This window comes from Ranitomeya imitator, chromosome 7 (genome assembly GCF_032444005.1).
Source record: "Ranitomeya imitator isolate aRanImi1 chromosome 7, aRanImi1.pri, whole genome shotgun sequence".
Classification (NCBI taxonomy): domain Eukaryota; kingdom Metazoa; phylum Chordata; class Amphibia; order Anura; family Dendrobatidae; genus Ranitomeya; species Ranitomeya imitator.
This window is the reverse complement of record NC_091288.1, coordinates 172504335-172527928: the sequence shown is the minus strand read 5'-3', so window position 1 is coordinate 172527928 and position 23594 is coordinate 172504335. Positions and strand designations below refer to the sequence as shown.

General features: G+C 44.1%; 1 protein-coding gene across 2 annotated transcripts in view; it reads right to left on the bottom strand.

Annotated features, from left to right (window-relative positions):
- Positions 1 to 23594, bottom strand: part of PARN (poly(A)-specific ribonuclease) — a 128015-nt gene that overhangs the window by 41045 nt on the left and 63376 nt on the right. For both annotated transcript variants that reach the window (XM_069734072.1, XM_069734073.1), the window contains exons 20-21: positions 11235 to 11321; positions 6355 to 6429 (exon numbers count right to left, since the gene is read on the bottom strand). In XM_069734072.1, coding sequence (XP_069590173.1) covers positions 6355 to 6429; positions 11235 to 11321 — 162 coding nt within the window. The remainder of the gene's footprint in view (positions 1 to 6354; positions 6430 to 11234; positions 11322 to 23594) is intronic.

Sequence of the window (23594 nt, the reverse complement as noted above, 5' to 3'; positions counted from 1 at the left end):
TGTGTGCATGAGATTTCTGAAATCTCAGGCATAGATGGTACTATCAAATGCAGCTGAAAATTATCATTAAAAAAGCAGCAAAAAAATTAAAATAAAAAAAAACACCTAGTGTGAACATTACCTTACTCATGGCAGCATTGTTTCCCACCCAAGCAGAGATAATAGAAGTGTATAAATCAATTAGAAAAAAAACATGATCAAGAATTTTAGAGGAGATCTATAAATTTTATAGGGTGTCAAAAGATGAGCGAACGTGCTAGGATAAGGTGTTATCTGAGCATGCTCGGCTGCTAACAAAATATGTTCGAGTCCCCCGGGAGCATGTCTTGCGTCTGTTCGAAAGTTGCAACGCATGGAGGGATTACCTCTTTGTTAGGCTATCCCTGCATGCGTTGCAGCTGCCCAATAGCCATGAGACATGCAGCTGTGGGGACTTGAAAATATTTTTCGTGCTCATCCAGGTCACTCGGATAGCACCTGAGCATGCTTAGATAACACCTTATCCCGGCACATTCGCTCATCACTAAGCACAATTCTGAATACGGTGCCCATGAAATTTTAATGCATTTTTGTTCCTTACATAACCGCATTGGCGGTATAAATGCAAATGAAACATTTGAACAGAAAAGGGAATATAAATTTAAAAAAAAAAACCCTAAATGTTAAAAATGTAAAAAGTTGAAGAAACTACAACTATGCGGTCTGTCCATTTATATACATTTTTTTTGCATAAAACAAGTTCTTCCACTGGCAGTCCAAGGATACAGATACGTGACAATGGTGTGCAGGCAGGCCAGCTCCGGGCAGCTTTCCCGGTATAGACACAATAGCTCCAGGTTTCCTGTAAGATCATGCCTATAGATAAGCGGAGGCTAATAAATTAGGTTGTGGGTTCCCTGCATTAAGATCTAAACAGGATCAGCCACGTTGCGGATTACTGGAAACACCGGCCCGTTATAACACCATCATGGGAGTTGTGGGGTACCGGGAAGGGGAAAATTTAAAAAAAAAAAAAAACCTTTCAGCGTTCAGTACAGATTGCTGCAGGGCTTCACACCAGTCCTTGAGCTTGCAAGCACTGAAAGAAAAATCTGTTTCTCCTGCGTGGCTTGTACAGAGCCGAGGCTTGTGTTCTTTGGCAAACTGACAACATTTAGATTTCTAAAGCATGATGCTTCTAATTCATCAAGCCACCCCTTAGAAAAAAAAAACACGCAGACAGCATTGGCACAGCATTTTCTCACACTTCATACAGGAGAATACCTTTGAATTTACATTAAAAAAAACACAGGGACGAATTCAACATGTCCAATGTATTCCTCTAACCAAAGCACAGCGCTGCTACAAGTCTAAAGGGTCACAATGTGAGAATCTTATATCATGCCAAAGAACAAGTGCGATACCAAGATTTACAGGAAAACACACCGGTAATTACTGAATCATGCAGATGTGATCGCATGTACCGAGAATTCACAGAGGCAGGGATGAGAAAGGAAGAAAAGGGTCCGGATATACACACATACATATATTGGCTCGAGAAAGGCAGAGAAATCTGCCGAAACGTTGGGAGGTTTGGACATATATATATACACACACACACGCAGAATGTAAGTCCGCAAGGGCAGGGTCCTCTCCCCTCTGTACCAGTCTGTCATCATAAGTTTGTGTACTGTAAATGATATCTATAACCCTGTATTTAACCCCTTTCTCGTGCACAGCACCATGGGATTAATAGTGCTATATAAACAAATAATAACTATATTATAATATATAGATAGATTGATAGATCGATCGGGTAAAAGTTTGGTTTGGACACCTTCTCATTTAAAGATTTTTCTGTATTTTCAGGACTATGAAAATTGTACATTCACACTGAAAGCATCAAAACTATGAATTAACACATGTGGAATTAAATACTTAACAAAAAAGTGTGAAACAACTGAAATTATGTCTTATATTCTAGGTTCTTCAAAGTAGCCACCTTTTGCTTTGATGACTGCTTTGCACACTCTTGGCATTCTCTTGATGAGCTTCAAGAGGTAGTCACCGGGAATGGTTTTCACTTCACAGGTGTGCCCTGTCAGGTTTAATAAGTGGGATTTCTTGCCTTATAAATGGGGTCGGGACCATCAGTTGTGTTGTGCAGAAGTCTGGTGGATACACAGCTCATAGTCCTACTGAATAGACTGTTAGAATTTGTATTACGGCAAGAAAAAAGCAGCTAAGTAAAGAAGAACGAGTGGCTATTATTACTTTAAGAAATGAAGGTCAGTCCGTCCGAAAAATTGGGAAAACTTTGAAAGTGTCCCCAAGTGCAGTGGCAAAAAGCATCAAGCGCTACAAAGAAACTGGCTCACATGAGGACCGCCTCAGGGAAGGAAGACCAAGAGTCACCTCTGCTTCTGAGGATTAGTTTATCCGAGTCACCAGCCTCAGAAATCGCAGGTTAACAGCAGCTCAGATTAGAGACCAGGTCAATGCCACACAGAGTTCTAGCAGCAGACACATCTCTACAACAACTGTTAAGAGGAGACTTTGTGCAGCAGGCCTTCATGGTAAAATAGCTGCTAGGAAATCACTGCTAAGGATAGGCAACAGCATAAGAGACTTGTTTGGGCTAAAGAACACAAGGAATGGACATTAGACCAGTGAAAATCTGTGCTTTGGTCTGATGAGTCCAAATTTGAGGTCTTTGGTTTCAACCACAGTGTCTTTGTGCGACGCAGAAAAGGTGAACGGACGGTCTATACATGACTGGTTCCCACCGTGAAGCATGGAGGAGGAGGTGTGATGGTGTGGGGGTGCTTTGCTGGGGATTTATTCAAAATTGGAGGTATACTGAACCAGCATGGCTACCACAGCATCTTGCAGCGGCATGCTATTCCATCCGGCTTGCATTTAGTTGGACCATCATTTATTTTTTCAACAGGACAATGACCCCAAACACAACTCCAGGCTGTGTAAGGGCTATTTGACCAAGAAGGAGAGTGATGGGATTGCTACCCCAGATGACCTGGCCTCCACAGTCACCAGACCTGAACCCAGTCGAGATGGTTTGTGGTGAACTGGACCGCAGAGTGAAGGCAAAAGGGCCAACAAGTGCTAAGCATCTCTGGGAACTCCTTCAAGATTGTTGGAAAACCATTCCCGGTGACTACCTCTTGAAGCTCATCAAGAGAATGCCAAGAGTGTGCAAAGCAGTCATCAAAGCAAAAGGTGGCTACTTTGAAGAACCTTGAATATAAGACACAATTTCAGTTGTTTCACACTTTTTTGTTAAGTATGTGTTAATTCATAGCTTTGATGCCTTCAGTGTGAATGTACAATTTTCATAGTCATGAAAATACAGAAAAACCTTTAAAAGAGGTGTGTCCAAACCTTTGGTCTGTAATAATATAATATATATATATATATATATATATACACACACACACACACCTTGCCATTATGAAGGGCTGTTTGACAAACATTTCTATACCCAGAAGTCAAAGCATGGAGAAACTTCAATGAAAAAAAAAATAATTTGACAGCATAATGCTCATGAATAAGTATCACAGCGAGGTTCATTTTACCTGTGGAAACACTTACCGTAAGTATATTTATTATTTCTAGTCTAAATGGGAATAAACTTGAGCTAAATATCGGAGCATGCTCAAAGCGTACAGTGATTAATTGCTCTGCCAAAAATGGCGAGGAGATAATATTAGACCCGGTCTCCCCACTGAGATGTTCACCAGAAGGCCAAGCAACAAGGTCCAGCAGGTTCCTGGATCTATACCGCCCCCATGTGGTGGACATGCGACCTCACAAGCTCACTGCTAACTAGATCATGGCTCATCTTAGAAACTCTTGGGATTAGACCTGTGGTCCCCAACGTGCTGCTTATCAGCTGTACTGACCCTACAACTCCCCCCATACCTCCTGGCAGTTCAGAGAAAACCGCTTCTATACTATGGAAAGAAAGAAAAAAGTGGTGGCATTGCAAGGGCTTCAAGAAATTAGATTTAATAATTAAACTTAAAAAAAAAAAAATCTTAAATAAACGTTGGAAGCCAGGCATGTTATGGGGATTAAAAAAACAAGTCTAGTGAAGGGGGACGGTGGGTTAAAGAGGGTCTTTTGCTAACTCCATGCAGAAGGGGAGATGTCCGCACATGGCGACTCTCCATGGCTGGTGTATCCCGGGTTTCTGATCACTGGATGGCAATCACAAGAGCTGCAGGCTTATGAGAGAGCTGTGACCATCACATGCTGCAGCCATCAGAGCCATCACATGGGGAGCGGCGTAATTCATTGGACACTGCAGGGGAAACTATACTATGGGGTTTTCAATACGGAACCCGGGAAATAAAAACAAAGTTCAGCTTCATGGTCAAAGTATTCAAAATAGTCCGTGTGACCATTAATCATCCATGAAGAGACATGCTAGCTGCCTAAACAAGTTTAATGCAAATCAAAGGATATACACTTTAAAAACGTAGAATAAATTATATTTGGCTATTTTTTTTATTGTATTTTTAAGGAGTAACTATTTTTTTTTATATTCTCCAAAGATAATAATTTTTATAACATAACACAACTTGTTTGTGTCCTTCTCTCCAAAACACTAGGCTGCAAAGCTGTTTCAATGTCCAATTTATGCACCTCTTTACATGCTGCTTTCAAATGCTGCCCAAAAAGATCCATGAACTATAGTGAAACAGTCTGTATATATGACTCTCCCTCTGAAAACGCAGTTGTGAAGCAAACGGGCTAATACAGGGAAAGTCCTGCATACAGACTGCTTGAATATGGTGTAGGGCTCTTGATGAGCAGCAGTTAAAAGGACAATCAAAGGCCTCATCCAGACATCATTTGTTCAAGCTCGTGTTTAAACACTGTATGTGCATTATCAGCGTTTTCGATCACCGTGTCAGTATTAAATTCGTGTGTCCATTCCAAGTACGGTGAAATTGAAAAAAAGTGCAATTCCACAATTTTTTTTTCTTTTTAATTACCATGTTCACTAAATACTAAAACTGACCTGCCATTATGATTCTCCAGGTCATTACAAGAACGTAGATACCAAACATGTACAGGTTCTTTTTTATTTAAGTGGTGAAAAAGAAAATGTAAAGTTTGCGTAGCGTCTCCATTTTTGGGGCGGAGTGAGGGCTTATTTTTGCGCGCAGTGATGAGGTTTTAATGCATAGTAATTTGAGATAGATATGAGGTTTTGATCACCTGTAATTATTGCAATTTATTGCAATGTTGCAGCGACCAAAGAAAAAACGTAATTATGGTATTTTTATCTTTTTTCTCATTACGTTGTTTACCGATCAGATTCATTCTTTTATATTTTGATAGATCAGGCGTTTCTGAACACAGCAATACCAAATTTGTGTATTTTGATTTTTTTATTTTGAATAGTGCAAAAGGAAGGATTAAAGCGTTTATATTTTTTTATTTAAATTTTATTTTTCATTTTTTTTTACTTGCTTGAATAGTCACCATAGGAGACTTGAAGCTGCGATACTCCGATTGTTTCAACTATGCTATGTGTAGCAGAATTGCTCATAGCAGATTAGAAATGACAACCACTGGGTTCTCCTGCAGAGCCTCAGTTGTCATGCCAACCCATTGATGCTCCGCGATCATGTGACAGGGGCGCCGATGGAGTTAGTGACGTGCTTCCGATGTGATCGGGTCACATGCCGCTGTCAGATTGATAGCGGCATTTAACAGCCGCGGGTGGATCACGATTCCACCTGCGGCTGTTAGGGACAAATGACAGCTGTCATGTGCCTGAAAAGATGCAGGCTTCATGTCATATGTCGTAAAGGGGTTAATTAGTTTAAGTTGTATTTTAGGAGCGACCGACCCCCTTTAAACCCAAGTGTCAACAATCACATGGTCTCAAATAGGTCTATGTAGCCATGACTAACAACACCACATAACGGCTGCAGTCAATCACTGTCCACAGCACCAATGTCTGTATTTAGTGCATCTAACCTCTGCACAATTACTGAGTGATTGGCAGCTGATCATATTGTTTGTTACCTAGTTCTCCGAGTGTAGTAGGAAATAATTTATACACAGCAGTGAATGGTTGATATAGGAAGACACTGACAAATCACTACGTGTTATGACACAGACGAGAACGTCAGCGTTAACAATTTAGGGGCGCTGGAGTAGAACCCAGGAAGGCCCCAATGCCAACCAGAAACTCACATTTGTGGGTGGAGGCTGTGTAAACCTGGCACAGTTTCATTCCATAACATTGCAAATTTACCGGGACTGTTCCCGAAAAGACTTGACCCTCCCAGAAAAATCGGTATAGATCACATTTAAGGAATAAGAAACATTATTCCTTACCTATCTGCACCTGATCGGTCTGAGTCAGTGTCACGAATGCGGATGTGTCATCAATCCAAGATACTTGAATTTTACCTAGAAGATCAACGGGAAGGATTAGAATCAATGCAAAAAAATCTCATTGTTTGCCATCAGTAAGTGCTCCAATTGTCTTTGCACCCGGGCAGGTATAATGCGAGACTATCGTGATACAGAGGTCCTGATGTGGCACCCCTAGTGGCAGGGTATGTACAGCACACACTATACTGCCATACATTGCATATAAATCTACGACAATAGTATTCACTATAAAACGGAAGCGACCAGACAAACCAGAAGAGCCTATGACAAAAAGACCAGCTTCATGAGGAGCTGCAGAAGAGATCCATAGCAAAATGTAGGAAACAAGGAAATATCCAAATCCTGCAGATCGTATCAGAAGACTCCATCTTGTTTAGGGATAGTATTAAAGCAATTCAGGCCGATAACGTTAAAGTCGCAGGCAGAACACTCCACTGGGCAGGGCATTACCAAGCGCGAAAGCATTGCTTGCCAGAAGTAAATTGGGCAACTGTAGTCTCAGCTGTTGCATACTTGGAAGTCACACGAGAAAGCAGAAAATCGAGCAATTATAGTCTGCAATACTTTTTTGTTTTATTATGGAAAGTACAAGGAGACTATAGCATTACATAAGAACCTGCTCGGATTGTCTGGCCTTTCATCAGAGTCTTTGGGTGAACCAGACTAAGTCCTTTTATCCCCTACAGCGGTCTCCCTCGGTACGGGTGGAAGGAGATGGATTTCAGATCTGTCTACTCCAGCCCAGATGGCGAAGTCATAATAACTGACCCAATGATTAGCTCATCGGTGATTATATGAAGCCACAAAGTCCATTCACATGTTGCGATTGGTCACAGTAAGTAAAAAAACAACACAAATCACAGTGTGCAGGTCTATGCTGTACGCCATGCGACAAAATGAAGAAAGCAGCAGGTATCGGTGCAAAGCCCCCAGGGCCACGGCGAACAAAGTATGTACAGCAAGACGGAGAAAGGCTCCACTGAGCAAACCCCAGAATTTGACAGGTGAAAAAAACAAACCTTTTTTCTCCTGCATCCTACGAATCCCACAACCTGGAAGTTCTAACCCAACTTATCCTAGAAAGTCGGGACTTACAGGGGAGCATTAGGTGCTTTTGTGACCACTTTTTGCTAGTTGATTATTTTTCTATTTGTCACAAGTCTGAGGTGGTCCAATCTTTTATGCAGACCGGTGACAGGTACTTTTTAAAGGGAACCTGTCACCAGGTTTGGCCGATGAGAGTTACGGCCACTACCTATCAGAGATGATATACAGCATTCTATAATGCTGTATATTTGCCCCTGATACGACCTGTAAGAGAAGAAACAACTTATTATACTCAACTTCGGGGCGGTCCGGTTCAATGGACGTCGCTCTTCTTGGTCCGGCGTCTCCCATCTTCTTGCGATGATGCCCTCCTGTTTGCCTCAAGTGGATGACGCGTCCCTGCCCTCAACATGGCAGATAAGTACGCCTGTGCAGGAGCGCGATGCCAGGGAGCCTGTGTGGATGATACAGGGACGTCATCCACTTGAAGCAAACAGGAGGACGGCATCACAAGAAGATGGGAGACACCGGACCAAGACCAGCGACGCCCATCGGACTGGACCGCATCCAAGTAAGTTATTTTTCTTCTCTTACAGGTCGGATCAGGGGCAGATATACAGCATTATAGAATGTTGTATATCAGCCCTGAAAGGGGGTGGCCGTATCTCATATTGGCCAAACCTGGTGACAGGTTCACTTTAACAGCCAGCCCCCTTCATCCCAACATTGCATCTCATTCAGCCAGGGGCAATTCCCCTAAAACAATCTTATGTTGGATCATAGCTCTTAGGCTTCAGATGTCTGTGAATCACTGTAGCTTTCACAGACACAACATGTACCCATTATAGTCTATGGGGATGTTCACGTTTTTATTTTGTTTTGCAGATCCCAGTCATGGATCAAAATTATCCATGATCAAAGTCTATGGGTCCATCAAAAATCACAGACAGCACGCGGGTGGCTTCAGTGTACAATCCATGTGCTGCCCGTGACTGAGGTAGGGTTCACGCAGTTTCCTCTTAATGTCAGTGGCTTCATCGGGGGCATCACCTTCACCCATATACATCTACTTAAGGAGGGCAGAAAATGTGAACTGGATGCCAGCCTCCAATAGGCATATAAACTGATAACTGAAAACGATAGACGACAGAGGCCTGTGCTTTTACATGTAAGAAAAATCACGGACGTCTGAATAAGGCCTAATAGTGTTGCAATGAAGTTTTAGGCTTGTAGGGCAGCTGCCTGCAATAGGTGGCACTGGTGCAGATTGTGTCTTTCTGGGGGGAGATGCAATTTGCATATTGATTGGCAAACCTTGAAATCCCCATCAGAAGACTGGGATGCAGACACATTCGCCTCCTGCGATGTGTCAGTGACTGGTGAGCTGCGCACTGCTAGATCATTAGTGTTGCACGCATTCTTACTGTGCTTGAACGCGCTCCAGGAGGTCATTATCCCAAAATTCATCAAAATAAAATTTCAAAATGTCGAGCCTATTTCAAGAAAAGTGTACTTAGGCAGACCTCTCGCAGTACAGGCCCCCTAAACTTTCCTTTACATTGCTGTGGAATACAACAGTAAATTGAGAATGTCAGACCGCTAATGTAATCAGAACAAAATATGTCTAAGACGTAAAAGATTAGGTTGCACAGGTCCAGGCGTCAGCCAACTTTCTTAAAAGAAATCCTATATTCCAGATGAGGAGATGAAATATGCAGTGTAACAGCAAAGAGGAATATGGACTCCAGCTGGGGTCTGCCTAATATTTTTTTAATTGCACATTTATATTGCTTTGATTCCTAAAAATTTCCAGAAGAAAGGCGCTGAAGATAGGCAGACACACTGCCCTAAGATGTTCCCATAAGATATGACACTCACTTGGTTCACATGAACAAGGGAACAAGGATAATGGTGTGCACTCAGGTCAAGGACACGGAGGTGCTGGTAAAACAGACCGTGTGGTCAAGTCAATAGTAGAAGAAAAAATACCACACACTCGAAACTGGTATGATGCAAAAGGTATATGCCAGATTTATTCACGAAAACAAGTCAACAATTGCCACTGTGATAATTCGTAGAGAGAAACCCGACGTTTCGACCCTCCCGGGTCTTATTCATGGGGTTACTTAACTCTTTTGATACACAGACATAGGAGTGGCAGTGATAGAAGGCAAGACAATGGTCCTTTTAAGGACTTCTTTATATGCTGCGGCTCACCCTAAACAGGACCCCTCTACCTATACCACATGAGCAATTACTAGACCCACTATAAGGTTATGCCTTAAAAGGACCATTGTCTTGCCTTCTATCACTGCCACTCCTATGTCTGTGTATCAAAAGAGTTAAGTAACCCCATGAATAAGACCCGGGAGGGTCGAAACGTCGGGTTTGTCTCTACGAATTATCACAGTGGCAATTGTTGACTTGTTTTCGTGAATAAATCTGGCATATACCTTTTGCATCATACCAGTTTCGAGTGTGCGGTATTTTTTCTTCTACTACTCACTTGGTTCAAGTACCAATATTTCTATACAAATACATAATTGGAGCTCCATTTGTTACACCTGTTCTCTGCTTACAATCTGTAAATGGGCTCCAGATTATTCACTGCTGTAACATTGTGCAGCCTATAGTCAGAGGAGTAGGCATACTGAACACAAGAATAATTAAAGGGGTACATTTATGGCATAACCGCTATTACTGCATGTGCCACCTCCGGGACTCACACTTATGGCAAGAAAAGAGATACGGTACATGCTGGTTGTTTCTATAGGTCACATGCACAGCATCTTCTTATTGCCCACCTCTTTGTGGGCATGACCACTTGACAATGGTGCCGGTCCAGTAAAGGAAGTTTTATTACCCTTAAGACACAGATGAAACTAAGTACACAGTCATAAAGGATACTTAGCCCCTATAAGAAGCAAGCCGCTAGTGACAATCTGTCAGTAGGATCAACCCTCCTAGGCAGTCTATACGGGAGTATAGGTTATGGGAAGCTGAATACAACGAAACCTTCATATCTGTGATCCGATGTCTTATTTCAGAAAAATCTTAGTTTTTCTTACATGTAAATGAGCTGTTAAGATCTATGGGCCGGACATAGATTTCCCTGAGAATCTGCCTCCAGAGCTTATTTTAAAATGAAAGGGGATGTTACCAATGTGAGACATGTAGATGCGGAGAGCAGACTGTCAGTTATTACATGTCTCATGCTGGTAACGCCTCCTCTTATTTAAAATAATCTCTGGAGGCAGATTCTCAGGGAGATCTATGTCCGGCCCATAGATCTTAACAGCTCATTTACTTATTCCAGGGAAATCGACGTTTTTCTTTTAAGTTATTGGACTGTAGATATAAAAGGCATCAGTTTATTCAACTTTCTATGACCATACAGACGGTTTAGGAGGGTTGATCCTACCGACAGATTCCCATTAATGTAGCAATTGTTGCTTTTACTAGCCAGAAAAGGCATTTTATGCAATATACAAATTAGGGTGCTCAATGCACGCTTGTCGTGCCCAAAAGCTCAGGGCACCCCGAAACCCCTTGAATTGTCATACCTCACCGTCTCCCTATATGTTGAGTGCCAAAACAGAAACATTGGTTTCCGCACACTGACAGGCAAGGCGTCCCAAATTATGTTCCCTGTGTTTGAAGGACTGATCTTCAGTGGGGCTATATGGATGAGTACACACCAGTACTGGCACACAGGCGAGATGACAAGAGAAGGTAAGAAACAGCACGACTGAAGATTTACAAACAGGTCTTACCAAAGGCGTTGAACAGCTGGTAAAGGTCACTGGATTTCCATTCTTTTGGAAATGTCACGTGGAGGACGTTATCTCGTTTAGGAAGCACTGAAACACAGAATAACACATTTTACACTCAGTTTCACATTTTTTTTTAATTGTTAAAACATATCCAACAAACATGCAGTTAATGCATACCTAACAAATATGCAGTTAATGCATACCTATCGTTTACCCCAGAGTGAAAGCATTATTTTACTGCCCCTATCCCCAGCTACCCCTTCTTAAAAGCTCCACTGAGTGAGTAATTTGAATCCACAGGTGTGTCACGGAAATTTTTTATCATGTTGTGGGAAAAACACAACATATTTACCACTAAAATGTTAAGTTACCAGCAGTTTTTTTGTATACAAGGGGTATTGGGTGAACCCAAACATTAAATTACACAAATTTTCCCACGTGTGGCACTATCCCCCCCTCACATATTGTCAAAAACTACTGTGGCAAAGCTTAGGAGGAAGAAGCACTGTTTGACTTTGGTAGCGCAGATTTTGAGGGCACTATCTGCAGATTCAATAAGTTACTAAAACAGAACAAAAAGGAATAAAAGCAAAAGCAAAGTAATTTCAGACTGGGACATTGTAAGAATGACTGTCCGGACAAGAAAAAGGTGAGTGTTAGCCCGAGTCCTGTGCCTGCAAACATCCTCAGACCATTCATGTGTGGGGGGGCTTTCCATCCATGGAGGGGACTCACTCACAATGCTGCTATATGACTAAAGAATGGGATCTAATCATCCAAGATCAACTTCTCCCAAACATCCAGGAGCAATTTTATGATGAACACTCGTTTTTTCCAGCTTGATAGAGACCATGTCACAAAGCAACAGTGGTAACTCTGGTAAGTGGCTTAGTGAACAAAACATTGAAATTTTGAATCCATGGTCAGAAACCTATACTATAGACTGAGCTTCTGCAGCAGCTGAAGTGTATTATGTGGAATATATGCAGATACATACTCGTATGTCAGGGGTAACGTGAGGACATGTGAAGCCCTGTCACCACTGTGGATGTGATGTGGAGACAAGTGACGCTCTGTCACCACTGTGGATGTGATGTGGAGACATGTGAAGCCCTGTCACCACTGTGGATGTGATGTGGGGACATGTGAAGCCCTGTCACCACTGTGGATGTGATGTGGAGACAAGTGACGCTCTGTCACCACTGTGGATGTGATGTGGAGACATGTGAAGCCCTGTCACCACTGTGGATGTGATGTGGGGACATGTGAAGCTGTCACCACTGTGGATGTGATGTGGAGACATGTGAGGCTCTGTCACCACTGTGGATGTGATGTGGAGACATGTGAAGCCCTGTCACCACTGTGGATGTGATGTGGAGACATGTGAAGCTGTCACCACTGTGGATGTGATGTGGAGACATGTGAGGCTCTGTCACCACTGTGGATGTGATGTGGAGACATGTGAGGCTCTGTCACCACTGTGGATGTGATGTGGAGACATGTGAAGCCCTGTCACCACTGTGGATGTGATGTGGGGACATGTGAAGCTGTCACCACTGTGGATGTGATGTGGAGACATGTGACGCTCTGTCACCACTGTGGATGTGATGTGGAGACATGTGAAGCTGTCACCACTGTGGATGTGATGTGGAGACATGTGAAGCTCTATCACCACTGTGGATGTGATGTGGAGACATGTGAAGCCCTGTCACCACTGTGGATGTGATGTGGGGACATGTGAAGCTGTCACCACTGTGGATGTGATGTGGAGACAAGTGACGCTCTGTCACCACTGTGGATGTGATGTGGAGACATGTGAAGCCCTGTCACCACTGTGGATGTGATGTGGAGACATGTGAAGCCCTGTCACCACTGTGGATGTGATGTGGAGACATGTGAAGCCCTGTCACCACTGTGGATGTGATGTGGAGACAAGTGACGCTCTGTCACCACTGTGGATGTGTTGTGGAGACATGTGAAGCTCTGTCACCACTGTGGATGTGATGTGGAGACATGTGAAGCTCTATCACCACTGTGGATGTGATGAGGAGACAAGTGACGCTCTGTCACCACTGTGGATGTGATGTGGAGACAAGTGACGCTCTGTCACCACTGTGGATGTGATGTGGAGACATGTGAAGCCCTGTCACCACTGTGGATGTGATGTGGAGACAAGTGACGCTCTGTCACCACTGTGGATGTGTTGTGGAGACATGTGAAGCTCTGTCACCACTGTGGATGTGATGTGGGGACATGTGAAGCCCTGTCACCACTGTGGATGTGATGTGGAGACATGTGAAGCCCTGTCACCACTGTGGATGTGTTGTGGAGACATGTGAAGCCCTGTCACCACTGTGGATGTGTTGTGGAGACGTGAAGCTCTGTCACCACTGTGGATGTGATGTGGAGACATGTGACGCTCTGTCACCACTGTGGATGTGATGTGGAGACATGTGAAGCCCTGTCACCACTGTGGATGTGATGTGGAGACATGTGAAGCCCTGTCACCACTGTGGATGTGATGTGGAGACATGTGAAGCCCTGTCACCACTGTGGATGTGATGTGGAGACATGTGAGGCTCTGTCACCACTGTGGATGTGATGTGGAGACAAGTGACGCTCTGTCACCACTGTGGATGTGTTGTGGAGACATGTGAAGCTCTGTCACCACTGTGGATGTGATGAGGAGACAAGTGACGCTCTGTCACCACTGTGGATGTGATGTGGAGACAAGTGACGCTCTGTCACCACTGTGGATGTGTTGTGGAGACATGTGAAGCTCTGTCACCACTGTGGATGTGATGTGGAGACATGTGAAGCTCTATCACCACTGTGGATGTGATGAGGAGACAAGTGACGCTCTGTCACCACTGTGGATGTGATGTGGAGACAAGTGACGCTCTGTCACCACTGTGGATGTGATGTGGGGACATGTGAAGCCCTGTCACCACTGCGGATGTGATGTGGAGACATGTGAAGCCCTGTCACCACTGCGGATGTGATGTGGAGACATGTGAAGCCCTGTCACCACTGTGGATGTGTTGTGGAGACATGTGAAGCTCTGTCACCACTGTGGATGTGATGTGGAGACATGTGAAGCCCTGTCACCACTGTGGATGTGATGTGGAGACATGTGAGGCTCTGTCACCACTGTGGATGTGATGTGGAGACAAGTGACGCTCTGTCACCACTGTGGATGTGTTGTGGAGACATGTGAAGCTCTGTCACCACTGTGGATGTGATGAGGAGACAAGTGACGCTCTGTCACCACTGTGGATGTGATGTGGAGACAAGTGACGCTCTGTCACCACTGTGGATGTGTTGTGGAGACATGTGAAGCCCTGTCACCACTGTGGATGTGATGTGGAGACATGTGAAGCTCTATCACCACTGTGGATGTGATGAGGAGACAAGTGACGCTCTGTCACCACTGTGGATGTGATGTGGAGACAAGTGACGCTCTGTCACCACTGCGGATGTGATGTGGGGACATGTGAAGCCCTGTCACCACTGCGGATGTGATGTGGAGACATGTGAAGCCCTGTCACCACTGTGGATGTGATGTGGAGACATGTGAAGCCCTGTCACCACTGTGGATGTGATGTGGAGACATGTGAAGCCCTGTCACCACTGTGGATGTGATGTGGAGACATGTGAGGCTCTGTCACCACTGTGGATGTGATGTGGAGACATGTGAAGCCCTGTCACCACTGTGGATGTGATGTAGAGACATGTGACGCTCTATCACCACTGTGGATGTGATGTGGAGACATGTGAAGCCCTGTCACCACTGTGGATGTGATGTGGAGACATGTGAAGCTCTGTCACCACTGTGGATGTGATGTGGAGACATGTGAAGCCCTGTCACCACTGTGGATGTGATGTAGAGACATGTGACGCTCTATCACCACTGTGGATGTGATGTGGAGACATGTGAAGCTCTGTCACCACTGTGGATGTGATGTGGAGACATGTGAAGCTCTGTCACCACTGTGGATGTGATGTGGAGACATGTGAAGCCCTGTCACCACTGTGGATGTGATGTGGAGACATGTGAGGTGATGTGGATGTGATGTGGGGACATGTGAAGCCCTGTCACCACTGTGGATGTGATGTGGAAACGTGTGACGCTCTAACAAAATACATTTATAGGGGTGTTGTATATCACAATACTGCACAGATTAGCTTAAACAAGTGGATTTGGGGTTCAGACAAGCTCTATAATCTCTGCTCACCTCCCTGTGGCTGAAATCACACACTGTCCTAGTACAAGCTGCAGCTGTCAATCAGGCTGCTTGGGAAGAGACTGAACACAATTGACTAAAATTTCTCATAATTATCTGGATTAAACTAAACTGCCATTCTGACATGATTTTTTAAAGGCAGGTCACCAATCTCATCAGGTCCAAGATCAATGTATTAATTTATGAGGTTTATACTGCAAAAGCTGGAAACAGATCTGCTTGTAAGTGGATGTCCAGTCAGAAGATATTGAATATCCATCCTGTGGATAGCTAATCAATAACAGTTCAGTCTCTGCACCCGCAATGAGCCACACTGTCATTGCCAGGTTGAGAACCTATCGATTGGAAATTTGCAGTACAGGGTACATCCGGCCACATCAGGAGCTTACAATAGCTGATTGCTTGGGGGAGTGAGTAGGCATCTTCACCTACGAAGCCGATATTGATGACCCATCTATCATTATAGCTCAGAGATACCTTCTGACCGGACAACCCCCTTACGAACATGGAACCCAAGATCACTTCCAACAAATCCCATTTATCCCAGTGTCACAACCTTGATTCAAACCTGGTTTTCCGTTACTAAAAGTTTAAAATAAGACATTGTATTTCTGGCTCCAGTTGTTACATTTATGTCGGAGGAATTACACAAACTTCTAAAATTATAGCCATGATGATTGTGCGTAATGAAGGATGAAGACATGGAATGCATGATGTAATTCCTGGGCCGTAACCAATGCCAAAAAAGAACTTCATGGAAAGTAGTAAGGGTCCGACAAGGAATTGAGGAACTTTTGACCTTCTAGAAGAGCAATTTATTAGAACTGGAGAAATTATTAAACTGATTAAGAACAGAATTACCCAAACATCAGGGGGAATAGTGCCATTATGCACAGCTACTTTAGACTTCTAAAGTCCATCATTAAAGAAACCGTCCCATGAATGTTTTTTTTTTCCCTAAATTCATCAGACTCCCCAGATCACTCTCTGTTTTGTGTGTGACCCGGATGTCCACTTTCGGCCCACCCAGTGCACAGCGCGGCCAGAGAGCCCGAAGAGTGGTGATGTCAGTGAGAAGAGAAGTGGTGCTGGATCCTGGAGACGGCGACTGACACCACTAAGATATATACGCAGGTTTAGGGGAGGGGGGATTAATGGGAGTGTTTTTTTCAAGAATATTTAAAGGGGTATTATTATTTTATACACATTTATGCATGATACCCTATTGAATTACTGTAATGTCAATTCAAAGCAGTTGTTTTTTTTCCTGAAATCAGTGAAGAGTTGGCCATAAATCGATGATCTATAGAGGAGGCCTTCGTTCTCCCAACTGGTGAAGAACCAAAGCTGGCCAGACACATGAGATGGCCATTGGCCAAACGATGCTTGAGCCGATTGTCCGACAGTCATCTCCGCTGCTCTCCCAAACAGAGGAGCACTTGTTGAGCTGCACTAACCTGTGCTCCCCATGAGAAAACATCGGCCGGCGGCTTATCTCCAGGAGAACAGTGCGACATGACATTCTGCAATCAGACAAGTCTGCTCGACATCATTCCCAACCATCAGTTGGTCTAGTGCCCCCAAAAAAAGTAGCCAGTCGGCTGAACCTGTCGATATCGGCGAGCTAAACAAACAGTCTAATGTGTATAGGGCCTTAACTTTATGTTCACAAGAACAAATTTCCTGTGTATTTGCAGAAACATTTGCATGCGTCAGCTGTGGATTTGTCACAGTCTTGCTAAAGGACCTCACCACAGTAATATCCAAGTGTGAAACCGGGTGTGAAACTACGCCACATATATGGGCTCACTGCAGATTTAACACTTTCACTGCCAGGGGGTTCTCCACGCTTTGACATTCTGGTAGCCAGGACACTTATTGCACTTTCGATTTGTACAAATAAAACCTAATGTTCCAAAATAATAAATTGATATTCGCTGACAATATCTATATATTTTCTTAAAGCATACATTGTGCGCATTGTCAAAATGCCAACCCAAACTTTATACATGCAGACACTTTCAAGAAATTTTGCATTCAAATTTATTTATTTTTTTTAATACATAAAACTTGATATTAGTGGCTAAAAGTGTGACCCAAACAGAAGACAGATAAACTTTTATTTTAGGGAGGCGTGCTGTAACATGTGCAGAGTCCATGCATTCTATCTAGGCCTACATTTTATAGATCTTAAAATCATAAAAACTGGAAAGACAAAAAAAATATATATGGTCTTATGCTGACAACTTAAAATTTTGCATGTGTCACTTTACAGACTAACAACTTAGGAATTCCTTTGGTTTGGAGATGGGTTTTTCGTGTTCCATTGTGCTTAAAGTTATGGAAGCCCTCCCACAAAGTTTTTTTTTTTTTACATAAATCTGTGCAGATATGTATGTGTTAATAAACTCACCCATCGTCGCCTTCTCCATGATTCGGCACAGATCTGCTCTTCTCAGTGACATCCGCAACACATGCAGGGATTGCCTAACATGCCATCCCTGCATACGCTGTGGCTGTCGACTGCCGCAAGACATGCAGCCGCAAGGACTTTAACATATTTTTCGAGCACGCTGAAGACATTCTTAGCACTCGAGCATGCTCAGAAAACACCTTATCTGAGCACGTTCACTCACCACTTTTTGCCATAAGGACTAAGAAACTGAGATTAAATTTGATGGGTGGTTTTCCTTTTAAAGTATTTAAATACCCTGTCATCTTATACTAATATTTGGGCCCACGGCCGGGCTCAAAAGGGAGGCAGCACCATTTGGAACTCAAAGTTTGCTGGAATTGGTTCCTGTTACAGTATATTGCATTTGTAGGTATTCGTACAGAGAAAAAACCCCAGATGTCACCCCACTTTGGAAACATTTATCAAGTGATGTAGTGACCATTTTGACCGTAAAAGTGTCTTTAAGAAATTAATGAGCGGTAGAATGCAAAAAAGTGAAAGTTGCTATTTTTTCCCCAATCAGGATTTTTTTTATTTATGTGATATAGGAAACATACTAAAAAGGGATGTCCGGGCTTAGGCTACAAGTCACTGACTGCAGACTTGTAAACCCTCACAACGCATTAATTGTGCCGATTGTCTCCGCAGCCGGAGAATCCTCACAGTGCACGAGATGTGAGGATTCACAAGTCTGCAGTCACAGAATCACTGCAGACTTGTAGTTTTAGACCAAACAACTTCTTTAACGTTATTCCGTGGGTCAGAACGATTAACGAGACACCAAATTTATATGGTTTTATTATTTTATGTTGGGATAAACACCCGTTTTTTACTTTGGGTTAATGGTAGTGATGAGTGAATGTGCTGGGATAAGGTGTTATCTAAGCATGCTTGGGTGCTAACCGAGGGTCTTTAGAGTGCTCAAGTAATATTTTTGAGTCCCTGCGGCTGCATGTCTCACAGCTGTTCGACAGCCGCAACACATGCAGGGATTGCGTAACAGAGAGGTAATGCCTGCATGTATTGTGGCTGTTGAACACCCGCTAGACATACAGCCGCGGAGACTAGAATATATTTTTTGAGCACACCAAAGACACTCAATTAGCGCCCGAGAATGATCACTCATCATCACTAGTCATATTAGACATTAAGTATATTGCATTACTTTATTTTTTTCTTTAACAATAAAATCCAACACTCCCTCGAAAAATTAGTGGTTTTTTGTTTCTCCATAATGATAGAGCCATGAGTTTATTGCTGTTGACAGAGCTGTGTGAGGGCTCATTTTGTGCATGTAATATTTATTGGTTCCATTTTGGGGTTTATAAGACTTGATTTTATTAATGTTTTTAAGCAAAATTATCATAGAACTGCAATACAGTTTTCTTCCAGTGTTTATTAAGATTCTACTTATGGTATATAGCATGCTCATTTCTCATTTTACAGTTTGGGCCATTATAGACATGGATACCAAACGGATCACTGACTGTGCTTCCTCCTCTGGACCCAGTGATGCGATCATCAAAAAAGTAGCAATTTTGATCTTTATTTCAAATATAGGGAATGAGAAACATTTATGGTTCAATTTATTACAGATGCAGAGATATCAAATGTGTAGGTATTTATCCCCAATAACAAAAGACTGGGGAAGGGGAAAAAAGGGGGGTAGGGGGAAGAGCTCATTTACATTTTTTACTTTTCTGCTGTGAAAAACACATTCTTACAGAGGGCCAGGAGGAGATCACTCACCTCCTCTCTCCAATCCTCCTGCAGCCTGTCCACTACCCTGCAGCCCTCCTTTCCTTCACACTGGGTGAAGTCAGGTACCTTCACACTGACCAACTTCACAGCGATATCGCTAGCGATCCGTGATGTTGCAGCGTCCTGGATAGCGATATCGTTGTGTTTGACAGGCAGCAGCGATCTGGATCCTGCTGTGACATCGTTGGTCGGAGCAGAAAGGCCAGAACTTTATTTCGTCGCTGGATCTCCCGCTGACATCGCTGAATCGGCGTGTGTGACGCCGATTCAGCGATGTCTTCACTGGTAACCAAGGTAAACATCGGGTTACTAAGCGCAGAGCCGCGCTTAGTAACCCGATGTTTACCCTGGTTACCAGTGTAAATGTAAAAAAAAAAAAAAACTTCATACTTACATTCCGGTGTCTGTCGCGTCCCCCGGCGTTCTGCTTCCCTGCACTGTCAGCGCCGGCCGGCCGTAAAGGAGAGCACAGCGGTGACGTCACCGCTGTGCTTTACGGCCAGCCGGCGCTCACAGTCCGTGCAGTCCGTTTACGCTGGTAACCAGGGTAAACATCGGGTTACTAAGCGCGGCCCTGTGCTTAGTAACCCAATGTTTACCCTGGTTACCCGGGGACTTCGCATAGTTGGTCGCTGGAGAGCTGTCTGTGTGACAGCTCTCCAGCGACGAAACAGCGACGCTGCAGCGATCGGCATCGTTGTCTAGATCGCTGCAGCGTGGCTAAATGTGACGGTACCTGAAGTGTTGGTATTTTAATCAGCTTTATCTCCGCCTGGATTGCAGCTACAACTCCTTCTCTGTCTCAAAAGGAGTCCAGGGTCACCACTGTATTCGAGACCCAGCCTGCGACATCCCAGGATTTAATGCGAGTCGGGAATGACAGCTGTAGACACCTGCAGCTCTCGCTTTAACCCAGTGCTTCCCAAACTCCAGGCCTCACGGACCCCAACAGGTCATATTTTCTGGATTTCCTTAGTATTACACAGGATTTCTCTCACTTGTGCAGCACTATGGAAATCCTGAAAACATGACCTGTTGGGGTCCGTGAGGACTGGAGTTTGGGAAACACTGCTTTAACCCATTACATCTTGGGCTGGGTCACCGTGACAGCAGCAGTTTTGGAATTTTAGAATCCCAGCTTCAAAATCTCCACAAAACGGGTCTAGATCACTGCTACAGGACACATGACCATTAGTAGCCAGGATGTAAGTCACCCTGCAAGGACATATGATGCATGTCTTTAGCAGGGAAAGGGTTAAAACACACAGCACAGGTCACTACCTGCTGTGGATTCTTTTTCTCCCCCCACAGTGTGTGGATTATATTTGGTAATATCTCACCCACTTAGTTGCTTCTCTAATACACTGCTTAAATGGGTGCTGCAATCTTGTAAATTTCCCATAATTTTCAGATGTGAAATCTCCAAACATTTTTTTTTTTTCTTTTTAAGCCTGACAAACAAACCTGCAGTCTCCAACTTGTGGCACTCCAGATTCTCAAGGTCTTGCCATGCTGGGAGTTGTAGTCCAAAACAGCTGGAGAGAGTCACAGGCTGGAGATTGCAGATACAATTACGCTAATAAGTCTTTTGCCATCAAAATTCTAGATCATCAGCAAAAAGTAGAAAGCAGTCGTCACTTAGAGTAAGAGCAACCGAGTGATCATCAGTCAAGTGCTGGGTACAGAGTCAGCCCGGAGGTCTTATACTGCATTGATGTTCAGATACCATCTTTACTCGGCTTGTTGTCTCCTGCAGACTTTTTTTTTTTTATGAAGAACGCTGAGGTGTGGTCCCCCACTAGCTGCTACTTGTCATCACTTGACATTTTACAGTTCATTGACTTACTAAGTTCATATTGCGTTTACACCTACTGTCATGGAGTTATACATGTCCCACAGCGGCCACAGTCTGGATGGGTCCCCCCTGTGGGGGGTCTTCATGTGGTGCTCTGATTAGGTATTCATCAGTATGGCTTCTGACAGTTCACTGATCCCTGCCCTCTAGTTTACATAATGAATACTATTTATACACACACATCATTTAACAAAAAATCCCCTTCTGCAGGGAGGCGCATTATCGCGTATATAATGTGTGTGTAACCAGGAGACGTGGAGGAGGCCATAGGAGGGCAACAACCCAGCAGCAGGACCGCTACCTCAGCCTTTGTGCAAGGAGGAACAGGAGGAGCACTGCCAGAGTCCTGCAAAATGACCTCCAGCAGGCCACGAATGTGCATGTGTCTGCACAAACGGTTAGAAACCGACTCCATGAGGATGGTCTGAGTGGCCGACGTCCACAGATGGGGGTTGTGCTCACAGCCCAACACCGTGCAGGACGCTTGGCATTTGTCACAGAACACCAGGATTGGCAAATTAGCCACTGGCGCCCTGTGCTCTTCACAGATGAAAGCAGGTTCACACAGAGCACATGTGACAGACGTGACAGAGTCTGGAGACGCCGTGGAAAGTGATCTGCTGCCAGCATGACCGGTTTGGCAGTGGGTCAGTAATGATGAGGGGTGGCATTTCTTTGGAGGGCCGCACAGCCCTCCATGTGCTCGCCAGAGGTAGCCTGACTGCCATTAGGTACCAAGATGAGATCCTCAGACCCCTTGTGAGACCATATGCTGGTGCGGTTGGCCCTGGGTTCCTAATGCAGGACAATGCCAGACCTCATGTGGCTGGAGTGTGTCAGCAGTTCCTGCAAGATGAAGGCATTGAAGCTATGGACTGGCCTGCCGGTTCCCCAGACCTGAATCCGATTGAACACATCTGGGACATCATGTCTCACACCATCCACCAATGTCACATTGTACCACAGACTGTCCAGGAGTTGGCGGATGCTTTAGTCCAGGTCTGGGAGGAGATCCCTCAGGAGAATATCTGCCGCCTCATCAGGAGCATGCCCAGGCGTTGTAGGGAGGTCATATACAGGAACGTGGAGGCCACACACACTACTGAGCATCAGTTCCTTGTCTTGAGGCATTTCCACTGAAGTTGGATCAGCTTGCAACTTCATTTTCCATTTTGATTTTGAGCATAATTTCAACTCCAGACCTCCGTGGGATATTCGTTGTGATTTACGGCGCTCATTTTTGAGGTTTTCTCTCAACACATTCCACTATGTAATGAATAAACATTTACAACTGGAATATTTAATTCAATGATATCTAGGATGTGGGATTTTAGTGTTCACTTTATTTCTTTGAGCAGTGCGTGCAATTATGTAAATTAGGGGGCAGAAAAGTGAGGGATCAATGACCTGTCAGCAGTCTTCATTATGAATACCTAATCAGAGCACCACATGAAGACCCCCCCCCCCACAGGCTGCCCCGGAGCATGAGCATATTGTTAACTCAAAACTTAAAATAAAAAATTACACAATAACCACAAGACAGATTTCATCAACACATGTATCATTGTAATCAGTATAACGGCGCCGACCTGACACTGTCTGTAGGTTACTGTGCACAATCCCGCTGACAGGTTCACTTTAAGAGGATGTGCGGAAATAATTTAAGATTAAAAACTGCTAATTTCCACCCCCAGTCTCCCATACACATGTTCTGCAGTAAAGCACACTACAGTAAGAATGGGGTCCTGCATAAAGTGCCTGAATGTAGTGCTCTTCCCTGTGAGGTCACTCACCCCTGCAGCAAATAGTGAGGGTGGAATTGTGTACCTGAAGGGGTAGTGACATTTCCCAGGTGTTGTACCAGGGAGACACCATATCAACTACACTGCAGTGCCAGTGTCATCTTGAGATTCATTAAAGGAGTTGTCCGGTTTAAAATGGCAAGCCAGCACTCACTCCATGTGACTGCAGACTTGTGAATCCTCCCAGCGCACACTGCTCGCTGTAAGGATTCTCCGCTGTCAGCGTTGGCAACAGCGGTCACG